At 37.0% G+C, this 17,690-nt stretch overlaps 4 protein-coding genes across 5 annotated transcripts in view; 3 read left to right on the top strand and 1 right to left on the bottom strand.

Annotated features, from left to right (window-relative positions):
* LOC131005234 (serine/threonine-protein kinase TOR) overlaps positions 1-392 on the top strand; it is a 34,183-nt gene extending 33,791 nt beyond the window's left edge. For both annotated transcript variants that reach the window (XM_057932078.1, XM_057932077.1), the window contains one exon: positions 143-392. In XM_057932078.1, the coding sequence (XP_057788061.1) occupies positions 143-161 (19 nt within the window). In that variant the 3' untranslated portion in view covers positions 162-392. The remainder of the gene's footprint in view (positions 1-142) is intronic.
* A 7,188-nt stretch (positions 393-7,580) lies between these two features.
* On the bottom strand, positions 7,581-10,234 carry LOC131005233 (uncharacterized). The gene is made up of 3 exons (XM_057932076.1): positions 9,916-10,234; positions 7,924-9,833; positions 7,581-7,840 (listed from the first exon to the last, which is right to left on the bottom strand). The coding sequence occupies exons 1-3, from the start codon at positions 10,091-10,093 to the stop codon at positions 7,763-7,765; spliced, it is 2,166 nt and encodes a 721-aa protein (XP_057788059.1). The 5' UTR covers positions 10,094-10,234; the 3' UTR covers positions 7,581-7,762.
* A 2,256-nt stretch (positions 10,235-12,490) lies between these two features.
* LOC131005232 (agamous-like MADS-box protein AGL62) lies at positions 12,491-13,351 on the top strand. Its single transcript, XM_057932075.1, has one exon. It carries the CDS (start codon positions 12,572-12,574, stop codon positions 13,349-13,351), a length of 780 nt encoding a protein of 259 aa, XP_057788058.1. The 5' UTR covers positions 12,491-12,571.
* A 2,644-nt stretch (positions 13,352-15,995) lies between these two features.
* On the top strand, positions 15,996-16,824 carry LOC131011891 (agamous-like MADS-box protein AGL61). The gene has a single exon (XM_057939790.1). The coding sequence runs from the start codon at positions 16,153-16,155 to the stop codon at positions 16,822-16,824; it is 672 nt and encodes a 223-aa protein (XP_057795773.1). The 5' UTR covers positions 15,996-16,152.
* Positions 16,825-17,690: the final 866 nt, after the last annotated feature.

Below are 17,690 nucleotides of genomic sequence, written 5' to 3'. Positions count from 1 at the left end.
TTCTCCTAATGAATCGCCTTTTGTTGGCAGTAACAATTTTCTCTAAGCTGACGAATCTCTTTTTATTACTAATTTTTTATTTTAGTTTTTTAGTTTTTCTTGCTATATTGGTATCCGAAAAAATCTTTTCATACTTCTTCAGGTGGTGTCCTTTCTGGTAAGGTGTGAAGATCTCAAGTGTATCCAGGAAACAAGTGACATTATGAACCAAATGTTTCGAGTTGTAAATGCCAACTATTTAGTAGAGTCAACTTCTTTGTAAATAATTTAGCTTTCATGGATAAGTAGAACCCGCTCCAATTTCCAGTTGCTGTTGTATTTATGTATATATGTGTGTAAATATTGTACAGATCGCTTAAGTAATTTGTAAATAATATATACATTATGCTACACTCCGGTGTTTTATTTACTTTTCTTGGACAAATTGTGTTGGATTACGAGCTAATGTGTAAAAAGAGTAACTAAATTAGTAAAACTTATTCGACTACTGTGTAAACTGAAATCCTAGTATTTTAATTGATTTCTATTTTTAACAAAACTACTTAGTTTTGTTAATGTGGAAAAACTAATTTATGTATCAGTTGATTAAATCCTTGACATTAAAGCTTGTGGGAAGCCTAATTTATGAATTGATTAGTAATTTTTTTTATCTTGATTTAAATATTTATATAAAAAATAAAAAATGGAGTAGTAGTCATATGTTCTTTCCACTCCAAAAAAAGAAAAGAAAATAGTAGTCATATTTGTTGATGAAGTCATGAAACAATAATTATCGATTATTTATTTATTTCGAGGAAACTTGTGTTATTTCGGCACGTTTCGCTTGTTTGCTCTAAGTTATTGAGGTGGTCTTCTGTACATTCGGGTGTACTGTAATGTAAATGACACTAATACTAACACTAATATTAAATGACACTAACACTAACAGTATCTTGGAATGACATTAACATTATTTTGTTTTACAAATGACATTTTCATGTTATATAAATAACACTATCTCGAAATGACACTAACACTATATTGAAATGACACTAAAACTAAATGATCATTTAGTGTTATCAAAATTACATTAATACCCTAGGTGTACCATACACCCGAGTGTACAGGAGATTTTGTGTAAGTTATTTTAATACGATGTGTATATATTATATCATCTTTAATTATGTTATATATTTTTTTAATTTGAACGAAATTAAAATTCGGGGCAAATTTCAAAATGGGCTAAAGTTTATGTATTTGTATTACAACTTTATATAGTTGAAAAAATACCAAAATTCACTAATAGTTTGTGGATTTAAAGTCAATTAATGCCTCAAAAATATATGTTGTTAAATGCAAATCAGTAAAAAATAATTAAAAGTTCCAAAATCTCTTTCAAGACTAATAGAAAATTTGAAAGAAAAATATCTAGATATTTTGATGAAAATTTTAAATATATAATAACAATCATTAGGTAAAAAGTTTTTGTCAAGATCCTCGTCATTTATTTTATTAGCCTCCACCTAAAAGATGGTTTCATCTTCATTTAATGTTATTATCGTTATTCTATTTTATAAAATAATATAAATAATTTATAGAATTTTATAATCTAAACATAATATTTTAAAAAATATAATTTTTTTTACTATTTTAATTCTATTTTTCACTCGAATTCAACTTCACTACTCTTAGAGCGAAAAAATGAGTCGACATCTTCACTTCTTTCCTAATCGAGATCTATCGGTTTTTCACGGATCACGACTTCCGAAGGGCCCCCTCTCTGATATGGAAGCAAAGGAAAGAATCTCCATTTTATGACAAATCTGATTCGATGGAGGAATTGGTCAACTCATCAGGCTCATCACCTGAAGATTGCAGGTTCGAATCTTGCCCCCGCCTTGAGATGCTGGAGGAATGCGACTGGAATTTTGGTTACCCAGCTCTCAAGGAAGAAGGAAGCTTCAGAGCTGAAAAGGCGCGCAAACAGAGAGTCCCCGCCCTTTTGAGTTGATGCGCGCAAACACCGTGCGTGACGTAGAAGGCAACAGTGAGTAAAATTGGGCCCAAAAGAGGCCCATTTTTTAAACTTGAGCCCACAAAATATGGCCCAAAAGAGGCCCATTTTCAACATTTTTTCAAAATTAGTATTTTTTTTAAATCAAGCATCATTTTAAAAGAGCTAAACTCTTCGTCTTACACGTTTACATTCGGTTTTCAATTTTTCTCTGAGAAAAATCATTATGGTTAGCCCCAATGGCATTGACGGATTCTCTCTATGATTCGAGTTTATTAACGGCCACGGGCGAATGGTGATTCGTGCTTCGGCACTGGACTTCGAAGGGCGGGAGGAAGATATTGAGAGCCAACTGTCGCAAATCTGTGGTGCCATGAAAGCTGCCATTCAGCAATGGCGAAAGGCTGAGTCGGCGAAAATCGAGGGTACCGATATGGCAGATGCAATGGCTAGTCAAGAAAAGACAGAACTCTCTATTCAACTTTCAAGAAAAGGTAAGAATCATGAAAAGAAGGCAAAGCCTGACACTGCAGAAGCCCAAATCTCGAAGTCAGTGAAAAGACTCTTTTGTGAGAGGTCTTGGGTTCAATCTCGCCTGCGTGCGGTGTTGTTTACCTACCTTTGTGTGGGTAGTGGTCCTACCTGCGTACGATTATTTTCTCAAATTTGTGTGGTGTAGAGGTCCCGCCTACGTGCGAGTGGCTTATTTGAAATTTAATCTTAGATAAATCGTATGTAAATATATGAATTCTAGCTTATTTTAAATCTAATCTTAGAGAAATCGTATGTAAATGTATAAATTCTATGCAGAACACGTATAAAATCATTGGATAAATGGTTGAATTGTGAAAAATAAATTATTTTTTATTTATGAGATTCGAACTTAGCACCATGAATTCATCCAATTGTATAAATTATTGAATTGCAAAAATTAAAATTTTCGTTATTTATGGGATAAATTTGTTTTCATTATTTATGAGATTCGAACTTAGGACCATGAATTCATCCAACAAAGTGATGAATCAACTATAGATCTTAATGATCCAATGTTAAAAACAATTTTTATAATATATTTTGAGAGAAAAAAAATATTTATTTCTTAACATCATCATGGAGAGTCGGATCAACAACGTGGTGAACTTGGCTCATTAACAACCTTTTACATTTTAAAATTTATCAAAATTTTAATTAAGTCAAAATATTAGTATAAATAATACTCCCTCCGTCCCGCTATTCAAGTCTCGTATTCCTTTTTGGGTTGTCCCACCGATAATGTCTCGTTTCCTTTTTAGGAAATAATAAGGGGTGTCTTAAAATAAATTAACTCACTAATTGTCTCACTTAACACTAATTAATTTCGGACTTCACTCCCCCAACCCATCTTCTCTTTCTTCTTTTTCTTCCTTTCTCTCTCAACTCACGCTCCCTCACTCTGAAACTGCCGCCGCTACCGCGACCAGCATCTTGCCCCTCACCTCTCACCCCCATGTCGATCTCTCCCTTCCCTGACCCATTGGTGTCTGATTTCCCCCTCTCTTCGTCTTCCGCCTCTCGTCGCGCCGCCCACTCGCCGTTTACAGAGAGGCGCCGCCAACAACCTCCTCTCACGCCGCGCCGCCAGCAGCCACCTCCCCGTCACACCGCGTCGCCGGATCGCTGTTTACAGATCCACCGCCGCAACCCCCATCTCGATCTCTCCCTTCCCTAACCCATTGGTGTCTGATCTCCCCCTTTCTTCGTCTTCCGCCTCTCGTCGCGCCGCCCACTCGCCGTTTACAGAGAGGCGCCGCCAACAACCTCCTCTCATGCCGCGCCGCCAGCAGCCGCCTCCCCGCCACGCCGCGTCGCCGGATCGTTGTTTACAGATCCACCGCCGCAACCCACGCGTTTACAGATCCGTGAATTTAGTTCATGAATTTTGATTTTTGGTTCTAGAATTTGTTAATTCTGGAATTTGTGATTTTTGTCGAATTTTGGTTTTGAAATTTATTGGAATTTTTGGTTCTTGAATTTGTCGATTTTTGGTTCAGGAATTTGTTGATTTTGGAATTTCGATTTTGTTGCGATCTTCTTAATTTTGTTCTACGAATCTCTAATTTCTCAGTTTATTTGATTTTGTTTTTGCTCAGTCATTGAATGCGAATCTAAAGCTATTCAGATTATTGAATCGAAATTGTAACAAGTATAAAGTCTTTGTAAAATAGAAATAATTAATAATCCCTTAATCACAAACACCACACTCCTTATTCACTTAACTTGCTTCTCCTTAATACCCGTGCCGAAAAGAAACGGGACTTGAATAGCGGGACGGAGGGAGTAGTAATTTTAGTTATTTAAATAATTGCTACTAAATATAAAATACTACTTCCTCCGTCCCACGAATCTCGACACGTATTCATTTTTGGGCCATTCCACGAAGCTTGACACATTTCCAAATAAGGTAATAATTATTACCTTCTTTCTCCTACTTTATCAATTTTATTACATTCTATGTCCTACTTTATCACTTTTATACTTTATTACCTACACACTTAAAACACTAATCTACAATTTCTTAAATCCCGTGTCGAAACCAAATGTATCAAGATTTGTGAGACAGATGGAGTAGTTAACAATAATCTAAATACTTCAATTTGAATAGATACAACGAATATATATAGTAATATATAAAAGAGGAGTTTTTTTCTCTCCATTTTCTTCCCTATCTTTGTTTCTCTCTCTTCTCCCGTCAATTTTTTCACTGTTTTTCTCTCTTTATTCCTACTAATTTTTTCTCTCATCTCTCTCTTTTTAATTCTTTTATGAAAATCGTCAAATTTGATTAATAAGAAAAATCAATATGAATCTTAAATTTAAGCTCGTGATAAGATCTTTAATAGTATGATAAAAAAAAATCATCAAAAATGAATTTGAAACAAATTAGTTATGAAAGAATAAAAATTTAAAATATTTTTTTCTTCTCTCTATTATTTTTTACAATTTTTTATTTATGTTTGCGTATTTATTTATTTATATTTTATATTTTAATTATATTTAGGGTTAATAGCCAAAAAATACACGAAGTTTCACCAAATTTACATTTTGCACGTGACCTTTAAAATTAGATCCATAATATACGAACTACTGATTTAATTACAATTTGCACACGGTGAGAAATCCAATTAAAATTGACGTTGACTCACAATGATGTGGACTATTTTTAAAATTACGTGGCACATGACATTTTTAACACAGTGGCATGTAGGAGATAGAATGAATGAGATGGAATAAAATGACGTCACCGCTTCTAAAAATCCGGAGACCGCATCGCCGCTTCCTCCCTTGGCAACGGCAGGAACAAGCCACGACCTCCGCCCCCAATCTCTCTCATCGCCTGAAACCCTAGCCCCGCTACCACCTTTTTCCCCTAATTCTCGGCCACGGCAACCAAGTGCCGCCATCGCTGACTCTAGCCCCAAGCCCTCTTCTCTGAATTCAGGCAAAACAGTGGTAGAGCCACAATCGCCTCTAACCTTCTTCGACACACAAACACCACGCAACAACAAAATTCAACTTAAAACTTAATTACCAAAAGCTGCCAGCCACCACAACATCTAGGATCTAGGATTGAGAGGAATGAATTCGTAACTCTACTGGTTATGGGCGACGGATCTGGGGCGCAATGGGCCAAGGAAGAACAACGGCGGCAGAACCCCGCTGCTCGTCGGAGTTCAGCAAAAATAGAGAGGGAATGAGGAGTTCGCGCCGGAGCTTTTGTTTGAGGGTGACCCATGGACCTACTGCACGCCGAGATGAAAAGCAGAGCGGCGACGACTCACAGGGCCCGGGGTCAATGGCGTGACGGCGCGGCGGACGAGCTCCAGACGGGAAAAAGGTGTCTCGGCAGCGGTAGATTGGAAACAGAGAGGAGAAAACTAGGGCTCGTGCCTTTTTACCTCAAACACGATTCCACCGCCCCTCTTTTTACCTCAAGCACGATTCCACCGCCCCTCGTTTAAGTGTTAGAATATAACTACAAAACGACGTCGTATTACTTGAACGCCGATGCGTCCACGTTTGCAAATTTCGAGAGCCACGTCAACTAGGATTTAGATTATGATCAATGCTTGTGCAAATTGCAATTAAATCAATAGCTCGTGTATTGTGGAGCTAATTTTAAAGATCATGTGCAAAATATAAATTTGGTGAAACTTCGTATATTTTTCAGCTATTAATCCTTATATTTATTTATTTAGGCATGTTGTTTAATTTCAATATTTGTCGTGCATCGCACGACTGAACGTACTAGTTAGAGTAATATAATAGTTGAAATGTTTTCAAAAAATATCACTCTTGAGTTGAGTTACAAAAAATGGTATTTTTATCATGAACTACCAAAATTAAAAGAGGAGGTTTCTATTCTAATATGATCATCCGCGCATGAGAATTTGTGAAAGTACAAGTGACGTTGAATATACAAACATATCAAAAACAAAATTATTAACTATTAATTATTTTCACAATCATTGATTAAGTTTAATTAAGGGTTAATTGCATATAATATTACGAACTTTGCCCGAAATTCATTTTCCCCGCAATCTTTAAAAAAATTATTTTTTATCAAATACTTTGACATTTGTTCAATTTTCCCACTATTTTTTTTCCGATGACCGAAAAAATGACATAGCAATGGCGTTGATTTAATTTTACACATAACACTGACGTGAAATATATACTCCCTCCGTCCATGAAAGAACTTCCTAGGAGGGAGTGTCACGGGTTTTAAGAAAAAATATTATTGAGTGTATTGAGAGTGGTGAAAATGTATTATAATTAAATTAATATTGAGAGTTGTGAAAAGTGAAAAATAAGAGAATTATAAGTGGTGAGGTATAGTCCAAAAATAGGTAGGAAGTTCTTTTGTGGACGTCCCAAAAAGGAAAGATAGAAAGTTCTTTCGTGGACGGAGGGAGTATAAATTTTGAATTACACATATAATACTAAATAATAATGCAAAAAAAAAACCTTAAGTTCTTTTAATTTCTCATTTTTTTAGGCAAAAGGAAATCAATTGCTTTTGGCGCTAGAAAAAAAAAACGTTTCATTTCCTTCCCACCACCTCTGTCGAAGGGTTCCTCTCCAGATTGCTTGCCAATTTCAAACCAGTGTCGCGATTGCTCGCTGAAAGGTTCCTCTCCAGATTGCTAGCCGATTGCTTCGTGTCACCGATTTCAAACCAGTGGCACGTTTGCTCGCTGATTGTGGGGAAAATGGATTTCGGGCAAAATTTGATATTATATGAAATTATGTAATCAACCCAATCGAATGCAACATTTCAATTTAACGGAATGGCGTGTGCTGGCGAGCCACATCAGCGCCACGTCGATTCCGCTTTGAGGGGAAAAAATCATGGGGAAATTAAATAAATATCAAACAAAAAATGAAATTTTAAAAGATCGTGGGGAAAATTAATTTCGAGCAAAGTTCGTGATATTATATGCAATTAACCCAATTTATATTCTAACCATTATGTAAAACCAATGCTCATGTGACATCTACTAACAAGTTGCGATGCACTAGTATAGAAATATAAAGTTGCACCAAACGATTGTACTAAACACGTAAATGAATAAGATGAAAGAAATGTTGTAAACATAAAAAGAGTAGACTTTATCTAAATTCACACAACACAAGGCATTAATCATAGAAACTAGAATGTCTGTTTCACACATCAGAGATGTGCTGCAGAACACTACTTCTACTGCTACTGCTACTTCAACTCCTACTACACTACGAAGAAGAAGTCACCTGCTTCCTGATTCTGCTCGATCGCCTAACCGGAGTCATCATCTCCTCATCTCCATACCCCTGCACATTACCATTCAACTTTTACATCATTCATAACAAGTTAAGTGATGATGAATGGAGATAAATATGTTTGTGACACTCACATTAATCTTGACGGGAATCCTCTCATAAGTGGTGAAGCTTCCATAAGAAGGCGACTCCGTGGAAGAAGCCAACGACTCCCTTTTGGAATAATACTTTCTGGCCTTCCTCTCCGAGCTCTCTACTTCATTTGCACCACCACTCCTCTCATACTGATAGCTGCTGCTCATCTCCGACTGCGTTTCCCAACTCTCTGAACATTCCTTCTCTTGTTGGATAGCCTCAGGCTTCTTGGTGCCTCTTTGTTTGCTCACAATTGGCTCCACTTGCACAACGTTAGCCGACGAACTGGAAATTCTCTTGTACGCCAACGCCGCAACTCCAACTACACCTGCTATTGCCACTCCGATGATAACATTTGCTGTAATTTGATCCGATGCGATAGTGTCAGCATTATCAGAAGCTCCAACATTGATGTCGCCTTGTGATATCTCAACTTCAATTGCAGCAGCCTCCACTTCAGTTTCTTGATTCTGAGGAACAGCAGCAGCTGGTTGATCCATCTGCATTGAAACCATATCTGTCGGAATCTGGATATCATGCGAATATTCAGATTCCAATTGAGCAGAATCAGGAGAAATTTCCATTGCAGCTGATCGATCCATCTCAGTTTGAATCACAGTTTCTTCAGTGGCAGCTACGATGTCGTATTCCTCCATCTCAAAGTAATCATCACCAGAATCAGCTTCTTCCTCCTGAAACTCGTCAATTTCAGCATCAAGATCAAGCTCCTCATCTGCATAGGCTTCCTCCTCTTCCATTTCAGTATCCAATTCCTCTTCTTCAACGTCCTCCACTCGTTTCAGAAAATATGCCTCCTTCCAAGCATTCTCTTGCAGATCAGTCAGGTTCATGAACTGCACGGGAGCTCGTTTCTCGCCTTCAACCAGCTTCATCACAATAGACGCAGAACTGGCCGCCACACTGCCTAAATGCAATCTTGCAGAAGCAGCAACAGCTCTTGATTGCTCATACAAGCTACCACTCAAATCGGACAAGCTCAGGTCCTTGATGAACAACGGCTCATCAAATGAAGGAGCAAGCGTCACAGAAACAGACACACAAGCTACCAACAAAGCCAGAACCACAGAGAAACACATCAATCTAGATATGCTCCTCGGCTTCTTCCCAACAAACTCCTCCTCCGAGATTTCATCAAGTGAAGAAGCTGTACTAACCGGCAATGACAAAGAAGGCGGCTCAGAAGCATGAGCATCGGCGGCTTCTATCTCTTCATCCAATCCAATCACCATATCTTCCGAGGCAGTAACCTCCTTGTTCATCTGAGACTCATCATTACCCTCGTCGGAGTCTGAAAAGCCCTCAGAAAATATCTCTGCCATTAGGCTATATTCGAGCTCATCCGAATCCAGCCCCTTTCCTTTGAGTATTTCAACTCTGGGATTCGGTTTGTAACGAATAAACTGAGGCCTTGGAGACAAGTAGTTGGTTTTAGGATCATACGGTGGGAGAGAAGGATCAGCATCAAGCGGTGCAATTGATTCATGTTTCCGACTGTCAGGATCATTAATCGCTGATTCAGTTGAAAAGGTCACCTTCTTACAAGGCTTCGAAACTGGATGAGTGTCAACAACAGGCTTCTTGTTTTCGGAGCCAGCAAGATTTGAGTCCGAAAAAGCCTCATTTTTGGGCTCCAAATCTTGAGAAACATTAGAAGAGAAGAACATGGCTTTCCCATCGGAGAAGGAGATGGAGGTCCGAACAGGCTCGTTCCTCTCCACCAACACCTTCTTCCTCGGAGATGGAGTGAACTTTGAGGCTGCGGAGATCGTCGGAGCCATGAAACCCTTCGCCGGCGAATGCAGTTTTGAAGCTTTCAAAACGCAGTCTTTCTCATCATTCTCTTTCTCTTCGCAAATTTTAACCACAGACGGTCGTCTTCTCGCAAAATCTGCCGACAGCAGTCACAATCAGTCAACAAGAAACAGAAGAAATTTGAATCAAGAATCAAGAAAGTGTGAGATGAATAATACCTGAAGGGCTATTAGCAGGTGTGATTGGATCGAATCGTCTCTGATTGGTGAGAAGCGAGGGTTTGCTGTTACCAGTGAAGCTTCTGCGGATTGTTGAATTGATTTCGGGGTTTTTGGGATTTGGATTGATGGGTCTGGAAGAAAGCGGGGAGGGGGATCTGTTGGAATGAGCCGCCATTGATGATGGGATTTTAGTTTCTTTGTTTTTACAGCGAGCGATTTGGAAATTTGAGAGAATGGAGATGGGAGGATCTTGATATGATTTGATGACTATTGTGTTTTTGATTTGAAGATTCTGAGTAATTTCGATTTGAAGAGAGGCTGTAACGGCTAGTTTTTGAACGGGCAGTGTAAATTTCAAATGGAATGTAGGAGCAGGTAGAAAAGGGTGAGAGCCGTTGGATCATAGAAGCTTTGTCCAACTTTACTTTTTCCTTTTTCTTTTTTCTTTTTCCTCTTCCTGATTTAATTTGTAAATTTTTAGAACTTTGCTAATAAATCAACAACTTATAGATACAACTGTGACCAGTATTCATAATAGACATTTCACTGATAGATAATAAGATGTGTGAATATTTGAACAAAATTGAAAACATAACTCATGAAGTTACCAAGAATTTCGAAGTACCAACATAATTTAAGATCAAGTAAAACTGTAAAAGGAAAAAGATTTCGAAACAACTTATGAACTTTGGAAAAAGAAACATATGATATACCCAATTTCATAAGAAAAAGGATAAAATATCCATTTATTCACACACATATATAAAAGGGAAGTTAGCATGTAAATACACAAATTTTGGAGATTTTTAAAAATTGCACACGATTTTTTTTTGGAACAGAAATACGTGATTTTGCACTGGATTTTTTTGTATGTGCCTATATGGAGGGCGTCCTGTAAACCTTTTTGAAGACATAATTCATTGGTTGATTTTATATCTTTTATAGTTTTCATTGTTCTAGAGTTTATATTTATTTTCTACAAGAACTGAGGATAGTTTTCTCATCGTGGATTCATCTCCAGATTTTATTTATTTAATTATTTTGTGATGTGTTCATTAATTTTATTTTGTTCTTTTTTAATTATGTCTAGCTAATTTATTTTTCTAGTTCTAGGATTTGTATGTTCAACTGAATTTATACTTTTGGTTTATTGATACCATTTTACCTTTAAATTTTTTATTTTACGATTATCGATGCTTGATTTCTTGTTAGATAGTTGGCCACTATTTTACATGTTCACTTGTTTAGTTTGAGATTTAATGATGATAATTGTTCAAACAATTAAGGAATGCATGATATAATTACTCATGAATCCTAGCGGAGATAGACATTGTTTTTATGTTTTTGGGAGTTAGTATATTTTTCCTGAGATCTAAGGGAGATAGTTTATGGTTATATTTTGTGATCTTTTATCTAGAATGAATTACTCTTACTTTTCATTTTTCACAACTCTCAATATTAATTATAACACATTTTCACCACACCCAATACACTCAACTACCTTTTCTCCACTCTCAATACACTCAACAATATTTTTTCTTAAAACCCGTGTCACTCCCTCCTAGAAAGTTCTTTCATGAACGGAGAGAATATTAGCTAGTATTTTAGTGATCAGTAGAATACTGCCGACCTCCACAACCTCTAGCGCAACGAAGCAAAGTGTAACTCGCCGTCGCCATCTACTATTATTATCGTTGCAGCGGTACGTTGTGGTCGACTTTGGTGGCATCATTCGCACCAGCCATGTCGAGGGAAAGTTCCTATGAATGGTAGTTCAACCCCATTAACTGCCGTCGAGCGTCGATGCCCAAAAGCAAATCCAAAGTGTTATTCTTTATGTTCCCAATGAGACACCAAGCGATGTGATTTCCTGTCATCGAACAGTGAGGTTCAGGGTTCAAACCCCACCGCTCCCCCTTCCCTAAAGTTTAAAAAAAAAAAAGTGTTATTCTTTATTGCGCATGTGTTTTATGTATAGCCTACTCGAATATTTGAGCATTAATACAACTTTTACTAATATTCGAATTTTCGAGCATATAAGTAAGTTGAGAGTCTTGAGACGGCAAGCGAATGGCTATTTTAATACTATTTGCTATTAATATTTCATTCGCAAATGCATGAGTTCTCCACATCTTTACCACCGGGGTGTGGCTACAAGTTATGGCATCAAAGGAGTTAAATGTGAGGAAGAAAGAAGTTAAATAAGAATTATTTTACAGTAAATATGAGTCCAAATCTTGATTGAAATAATATTATTACATATATATTAAACATGGATTTTTCTTAAAGAAAAAGCATAATTAGTACATGTTAGTGTAGGGTGAACTTAACTCCTATATACTATGTAATATACATAAAAAAAACAATACCGTCGTAGAATTTGAAAGCGTTATTACCCAAATTAGCCTAAAAGAACATACATTCTACCTAAATTATATTTGGTCTCGTATCAATGTATCATCCGTCTACACCCATTCATGAAAGAAGTTAAATTAAAACATGCAATTAACAACATTCCTAAAACAGATATACGAATATCTTAAACAGACGTTGTCAAAACTCAAATATTCAAATTAAGGCCGCCACACGAAAATCCTTTCCCATAAATAGATACCTGAAACTCGGACAAACAAATCAAATCTTAATTAGAAAGATGAGTTCATCATCGAAGCAAGCTGCAGGGGCGGCGCCAAGAAAGAGCAAAGGCCGGCAGAAAGTGAAGATGGCGAAGATGGAGAACCACAGCAATCTACAAGTGACCTTCTCCAAGCGCCGCGCCGGCCTCTTCAAGAAGGCCAGCGAGCTCTGCACCCTCTGCGGCGCCGAGGCCGCCATCGTCGTCTTCTCCCCGGCCAACAAGGTCTACTGCTTCGGCCACCCCAACGTCAACACCCTCGTCGACAGGCTGGCCGCCGGAATGGAGCCTCCGCCGCCGCCCAGCCACCTCATCATGGAGGCTCACCGCAACTCCAACATCCGCGACCTCAACATCGAGCTCACCCGCCTGGACACCCTGCTCCGGGCCGAGAGGAGGCGGGCCCAGGAGATCGACCTGCTCAGGAGAGCCGGCCACCAGCAGCGCTCCTTGGATGATTTGGATCACGCGCAGCTCTGCGCCTTGAAGGAGTCGGTGATGGAATTCAAGAAGAGTCTTGACGCTAAACTGCACAAGGAGATGTTTAATTCTCACCCTAGTGGTGTTGGTGCTGGAGCAGATGATACTTGTCGTTTTCCCGGCTTTGATCTTCCCAAATTGTCGCTAGGATTCGGTCATCTTTTACCTTATTCCAATGGTGGACTGCCGGCAGATTATTCTACCGTGAATATTAATGGCGGCGGCGGCGCTTATTATGGGTGGAGTAATGGCGCGTCTTCTTCTACACTTCCTAATGATCCTCACGCTATTGCAACTAATATGTTCCAAATGTTCTAGATTATATTTTTCAATCCTATCTTTTTATATTTTGAGATTTAATTACTACTTGATTAATTTGGTTGTTTTCATGTTAAATATCTTTATTTTTATAATTCTTCAACAAAATGGTTTTTAATTTGCATAGGTATAAGTTATCAAAAGATGGATTCCAAAGAAAATGAAATTGAAACATGATATTTATGGGAGCTAGCTAGTGACATGCATGTATGAGAAAATTAATGTTTTATCAAAAGCATAAATTGACGTCATACGATATTTCCTCAATCCTATCCAAAGTTTGTGCAATAGATCAGGTTCGTCAAGATGGATGTTATTATTTTTATTTTTTTTGAAGTTACAAGAGACATTTGAATACAATCAATTATGTAATCCGTATGCATGTGGGACCTCAACACCACTCAACAATGGAAAAACATCATCGCACACAGGCGAGCCGCACGTAGGCGAGAGCGCCCTGCATGTGGACCACAACATCAAACAATATAATACAACAACAATACATGCATCACCACCTAAAGTGGGAAAACATCGCCATCAAGCGAGATTGAACCCAAGACCTCTCACAAAGGAGAGTATTTGGGTGCCTCAGCTTTGCCACTAGAGCAAGGCCTCATCGGTAAGATGGATGTTGTTATTAATTGGTCTTGGCTCAATAGCGGAAGTGATTTAATTCTACCCCAACTAGAGCCGATCGAAAAACTTGATATATTGTCCATACTATAGCAAAAAAAATATTGAAAATTACTAAATTTAAGGTATACCAGACTTTTTGGTAAGGTATGAAACCGTATTAAAGATTTTCGATAAGAAAGTATGAGTTTTTCAGATGTCGGGCTATACTGATCTATGATCTATACCAATATCACGATATATACTAGAAAAATCAATAAATACAATAATAAACGTATATATTGTAACAAGGAATGTATCGGGGTGTATGTATACGCATCACCGATATACTGTTACATACCAAAAAGTGGTATACTGTCATATATATACTGCAATTTCCGATATATATTGGAGATACGATTTCATACATTAATTATTTTGGTATGCCACAATTTCTAAAATAAATTACATCTAACTTATAATATTAATATAATTTATTATAATATATGGATATACAAGTATTACTTAGTTGAAAATTATTGAGATGTGAACTAATTGCAAAGTTACTAATTTTGTAATTAAGATATACTGTATCATCCCACCTTTAACCCCAAAGAGCATTGTGCCATCATGATAGCATATTCCTTGTTTGTTAATTTTTGTTGGAGTAAGCTCTTTTAGTAGGCTATCTTGAAAATATTACAACAAATTAATTATGTGGCGACTAAGAAACTGCTTTTTGCTCTTCTTTCATCAACAATAAAATCCTAAATACTTGACACGGATTCACAACCTCAACTTAACCAATTGCGTAATTGAAGGCAGCAACTACGTACTACTACTAAACAAAAACAGGTAAGATATGGTCCCATCGTAAAGTTGGAATGGACGGCTCAGATCGCTTTAACTTCCGTTTTGTCCTCTGCTATTGAATTCTCACAAATCTCTCTTTCTTCAAAAATCGCAATTTTATCTTTTCCTCATTGAGCCCTAATTTTTTCACTCTGAACTTCAATTTCTTCGTGACCCATATCATCTTCTTCGTCACAATACCATTGTCTATTTGGGATCCTTGTTCGCGACCCCATCAACTTCAACTAACACACAAACTCACCTCAAAAAAATTCACAATGAATGAGCAAAGATTTTGAAACTCTCAGATCACAAGCAAAATTAATCACAACATTGCACTATTTTGTTGAAATAACCTTAGAATCGTCTATACATAATCATCAATTCACTATTAGATCAAATTCCCCTTTTCATTTACTGTATATATGCGCTTTTAAAGAAAGTTTATGTTACAAAAAGGATTGAATATAATCGATCAATATCAATGTTAAACAAAAGCAATGCATAATAAACAATGACTAAGTTGACCAGGGCACAATATATAAAAATTAAAAAAAATCATGCTAAAATCTCATGATTGCAAGAAACATTAGATATCAAGTTCACTTGAGCTCCAAAATATTAATTGCGACAACTAAGACACAAACTCACCTGGAAAAAATCCACATAATAAATGAGCAAAGATTTTGAAACTCCCAAATAACAAGCAAAACTAATCAAAACATTGCACTATATATTTTGTTGAAGTAACTTTGAATCATATCATTAATTTCACTACTAGATCAGCTTATCCTTTTCATTTACTATATGCTTTTAAAGAAAGTTTATGTTACAAAAGGATTGAAGTAATTCGTGTTTAACTCTTCACAATCAATCGTATCAATGTTAAAATAAACGTTTCTTAATTTGCCATGATTCTCTTCCTCAATCACAAAAGCAATGCATAATAAACAATAACTGGGTTGACTAAGGCACAATTAATTAATAAAAAATAAAAATTCATGCTAAAATATCATGATTAATTGCAAGAAACATTACATATCAGGTTGACTTGAGCTCCAAAACGATAATTAATCAAAACAATCAATATCGACAACTATCACATGAGAAACTCACCTGAAAAAAATCCACACAATAAATGAGCAAAGATTTTGAAACTCCCAAATCACAAGCAAAATTATGCTTAAACCAGCAACAAATTGCCAGCTAGCTAGCTTTTCATGCCTCAATACACTCTATAAATTGAACACAAGCTCTCTTCTTGTATCAAACAAAAGCAACAAACAAACATCATACCATCAACAAAAAACCAAGTAGAAAAATATATATCTATTAGCATGGCAAAGAAGCCAAGCATGGGACGGCAAAAGATAAAAATCCAGAAAATAGAGGTGAAGAACCACCTCCAAGTGACCTTCTCGAAGCGGCGGTCGGGGCTGTTCAAGAAAGCGAGCGAGCTGTGCACGCTCTGCGGCGTGGAGATCGGCATCATCGTCTTCTCCCCCGCCGGGAAGGTCTTCTCCTTCGGCCACCCCAACGTGGAGTCCATCATCGACCGATACCTAAGTCGCAACCCGGCCCCCAACGCCAACGACCCCTTCCATCTCATGGAAGCTCAGAGAAACGCCAGCGTGAGAGAACTCAACCAGCAATTAGGGCACATCCTCAACGAGGTGGAGGCCGAGAGGAAGAGAGGGGAGAGCTTAGATAGCATGCGGAAGGCAAATCAGAGCCATTATTGGTGGGAATCGCCCATAAATAAATTAGGGTTGGAGGAGCTGGAGCAGGTCAAGGAGGCCATGGAGGAGCTCAAGAAAAATGTCAATCACCAGGCGGCCAAGCTCGTCAACGCCTCCGCCACCTCGCTTTTTATGGCCAACAGAGCTGGGGTTTTCGATCACTACGAGACCAAGCCTACCCACGGTGTTGTCACTTCCAATATCAATAATATTGCCGCCGCCGCCGCTGCTGCTAACGGCAACTTTGGATATTGCCATGGATTTTTCTGATTTTTTTTTATTTTGGGTTTGCTAGTATCTCACTAGCTTATTAGCCTTATTATAGCGGATGAGTTGTGCTTCGTTTCGGTTATGAAATACTATCATTTCAGGTTCATGTTTTATGACTCGTTTTGTGTTCTATATTGTTTTTATAAATTAATATTTTGAAGTTCGGCATGCATGAGGTATCTATATTTAATATGTTTATTTTCTTGTTTTTCATACAAGTAATGTAGAGACTGTTGTCAATTAATTATATTATTATTATTATTATTATTATTATTATTGAAGAGAAGGCGAAAATTATTAGCTCAACGCAACTAATTAATTATTCGAGCAAAAACAAAGGAAGACAAAAGAAAAAAGTTAAAACAGTACATATAAGTTCCCACGTTTCAAATTAATGTTTAAAATTGTGGTCGTAGGAGTCAAAGAACTGATGCTGCAGTGCATCCTGTGGTTATAAAGTGCCTAAAGAAATCACTTTTAATGTGCGTGTATTGAGCAAGCGTTAAGAATTAATCTAAACCCAAAGATATTGGGTTCAAGTCCCCTATAATTTGATTTTTAATTTTTTTATTTAATATTGTTATTTATTAATTTTAATTTTTTTTTATTTAATAGTATATTGTTAATTTATCCAAAAAAATAGCCTCGACGATTTTAAACCCCTATGACCTGATCTTTAAATTTTTTTTATTTAATATTATTAATTTATCAACTTTATTTTTTTTTATTTAATACTCCCTCTGTCCATAAAAGAACTTTCTAGGAGGGAGTGACACGGATTTTAAGAAAAAATATTGTTGAGTGTATTGAGAGTGGATAAAAGGTAGTTGAGTATATTGGGAGTGGTGAAAATGTGTTATAATTAA

This window comes from Salvia miltiorrhiza, chromosome 1, assembly GCF_028751815.1.
Source record: "Salvia miltiorrhiza cultivar Shanhuang (shh) chromosome 1, IMPLAD_Smil_shh, whole genome shotgun sequence".
NCBI classification, from domain to species: domain Eukaryota; kingdom Viridiplantae; phylum Streptophyta; class Magnoliopsida; order Lamiales; family Lamiaceae; genus Salvia; species Salvia miltiorrhiza.
This window is presented reverse-complemented; position numbering and strand designations above follow the sequence as displayed.

Bases quoted from the DNA above. Each gene is read 5' to 3' on its own strand.
- LOC131005233 (XM_057932076.1), bottom strand. From the start codon at position 10,093: ATGGCGGCTCATTCCAACAGATCCCCCTCCCCGCTTTCTTCCAGACCC. The intron at 9,834-9,915 runs GTATTATTCATC...TGCTGTCGGCAG, and splicing joins ACCTGCTAATAGCCCTTCAG to ATTTTGCGAGAAGACGACCG. The intron at 7,841-7,923 runs GTGAGTGTCACA...GGTAATGTGCAG, and splicing joins GGATTCCCGTCAAGATTAAT to GGGTATGGAGATGAGGAGAT.
- LOC131005232 (XM_057932075.1), top strand. From the start codon at position 12,572: ATGAGTTCATCATCGAAGCAAGCTGCAGGGGCGGCGCCAAGAAAGAGC.
- LOC131011891 (XM_057939790.1), top strand. From the start codon at position 16,153: ATGGCAAAGAAGCCAAGCATGGGACGGCAAAAGATAAAAATCCAGAAA.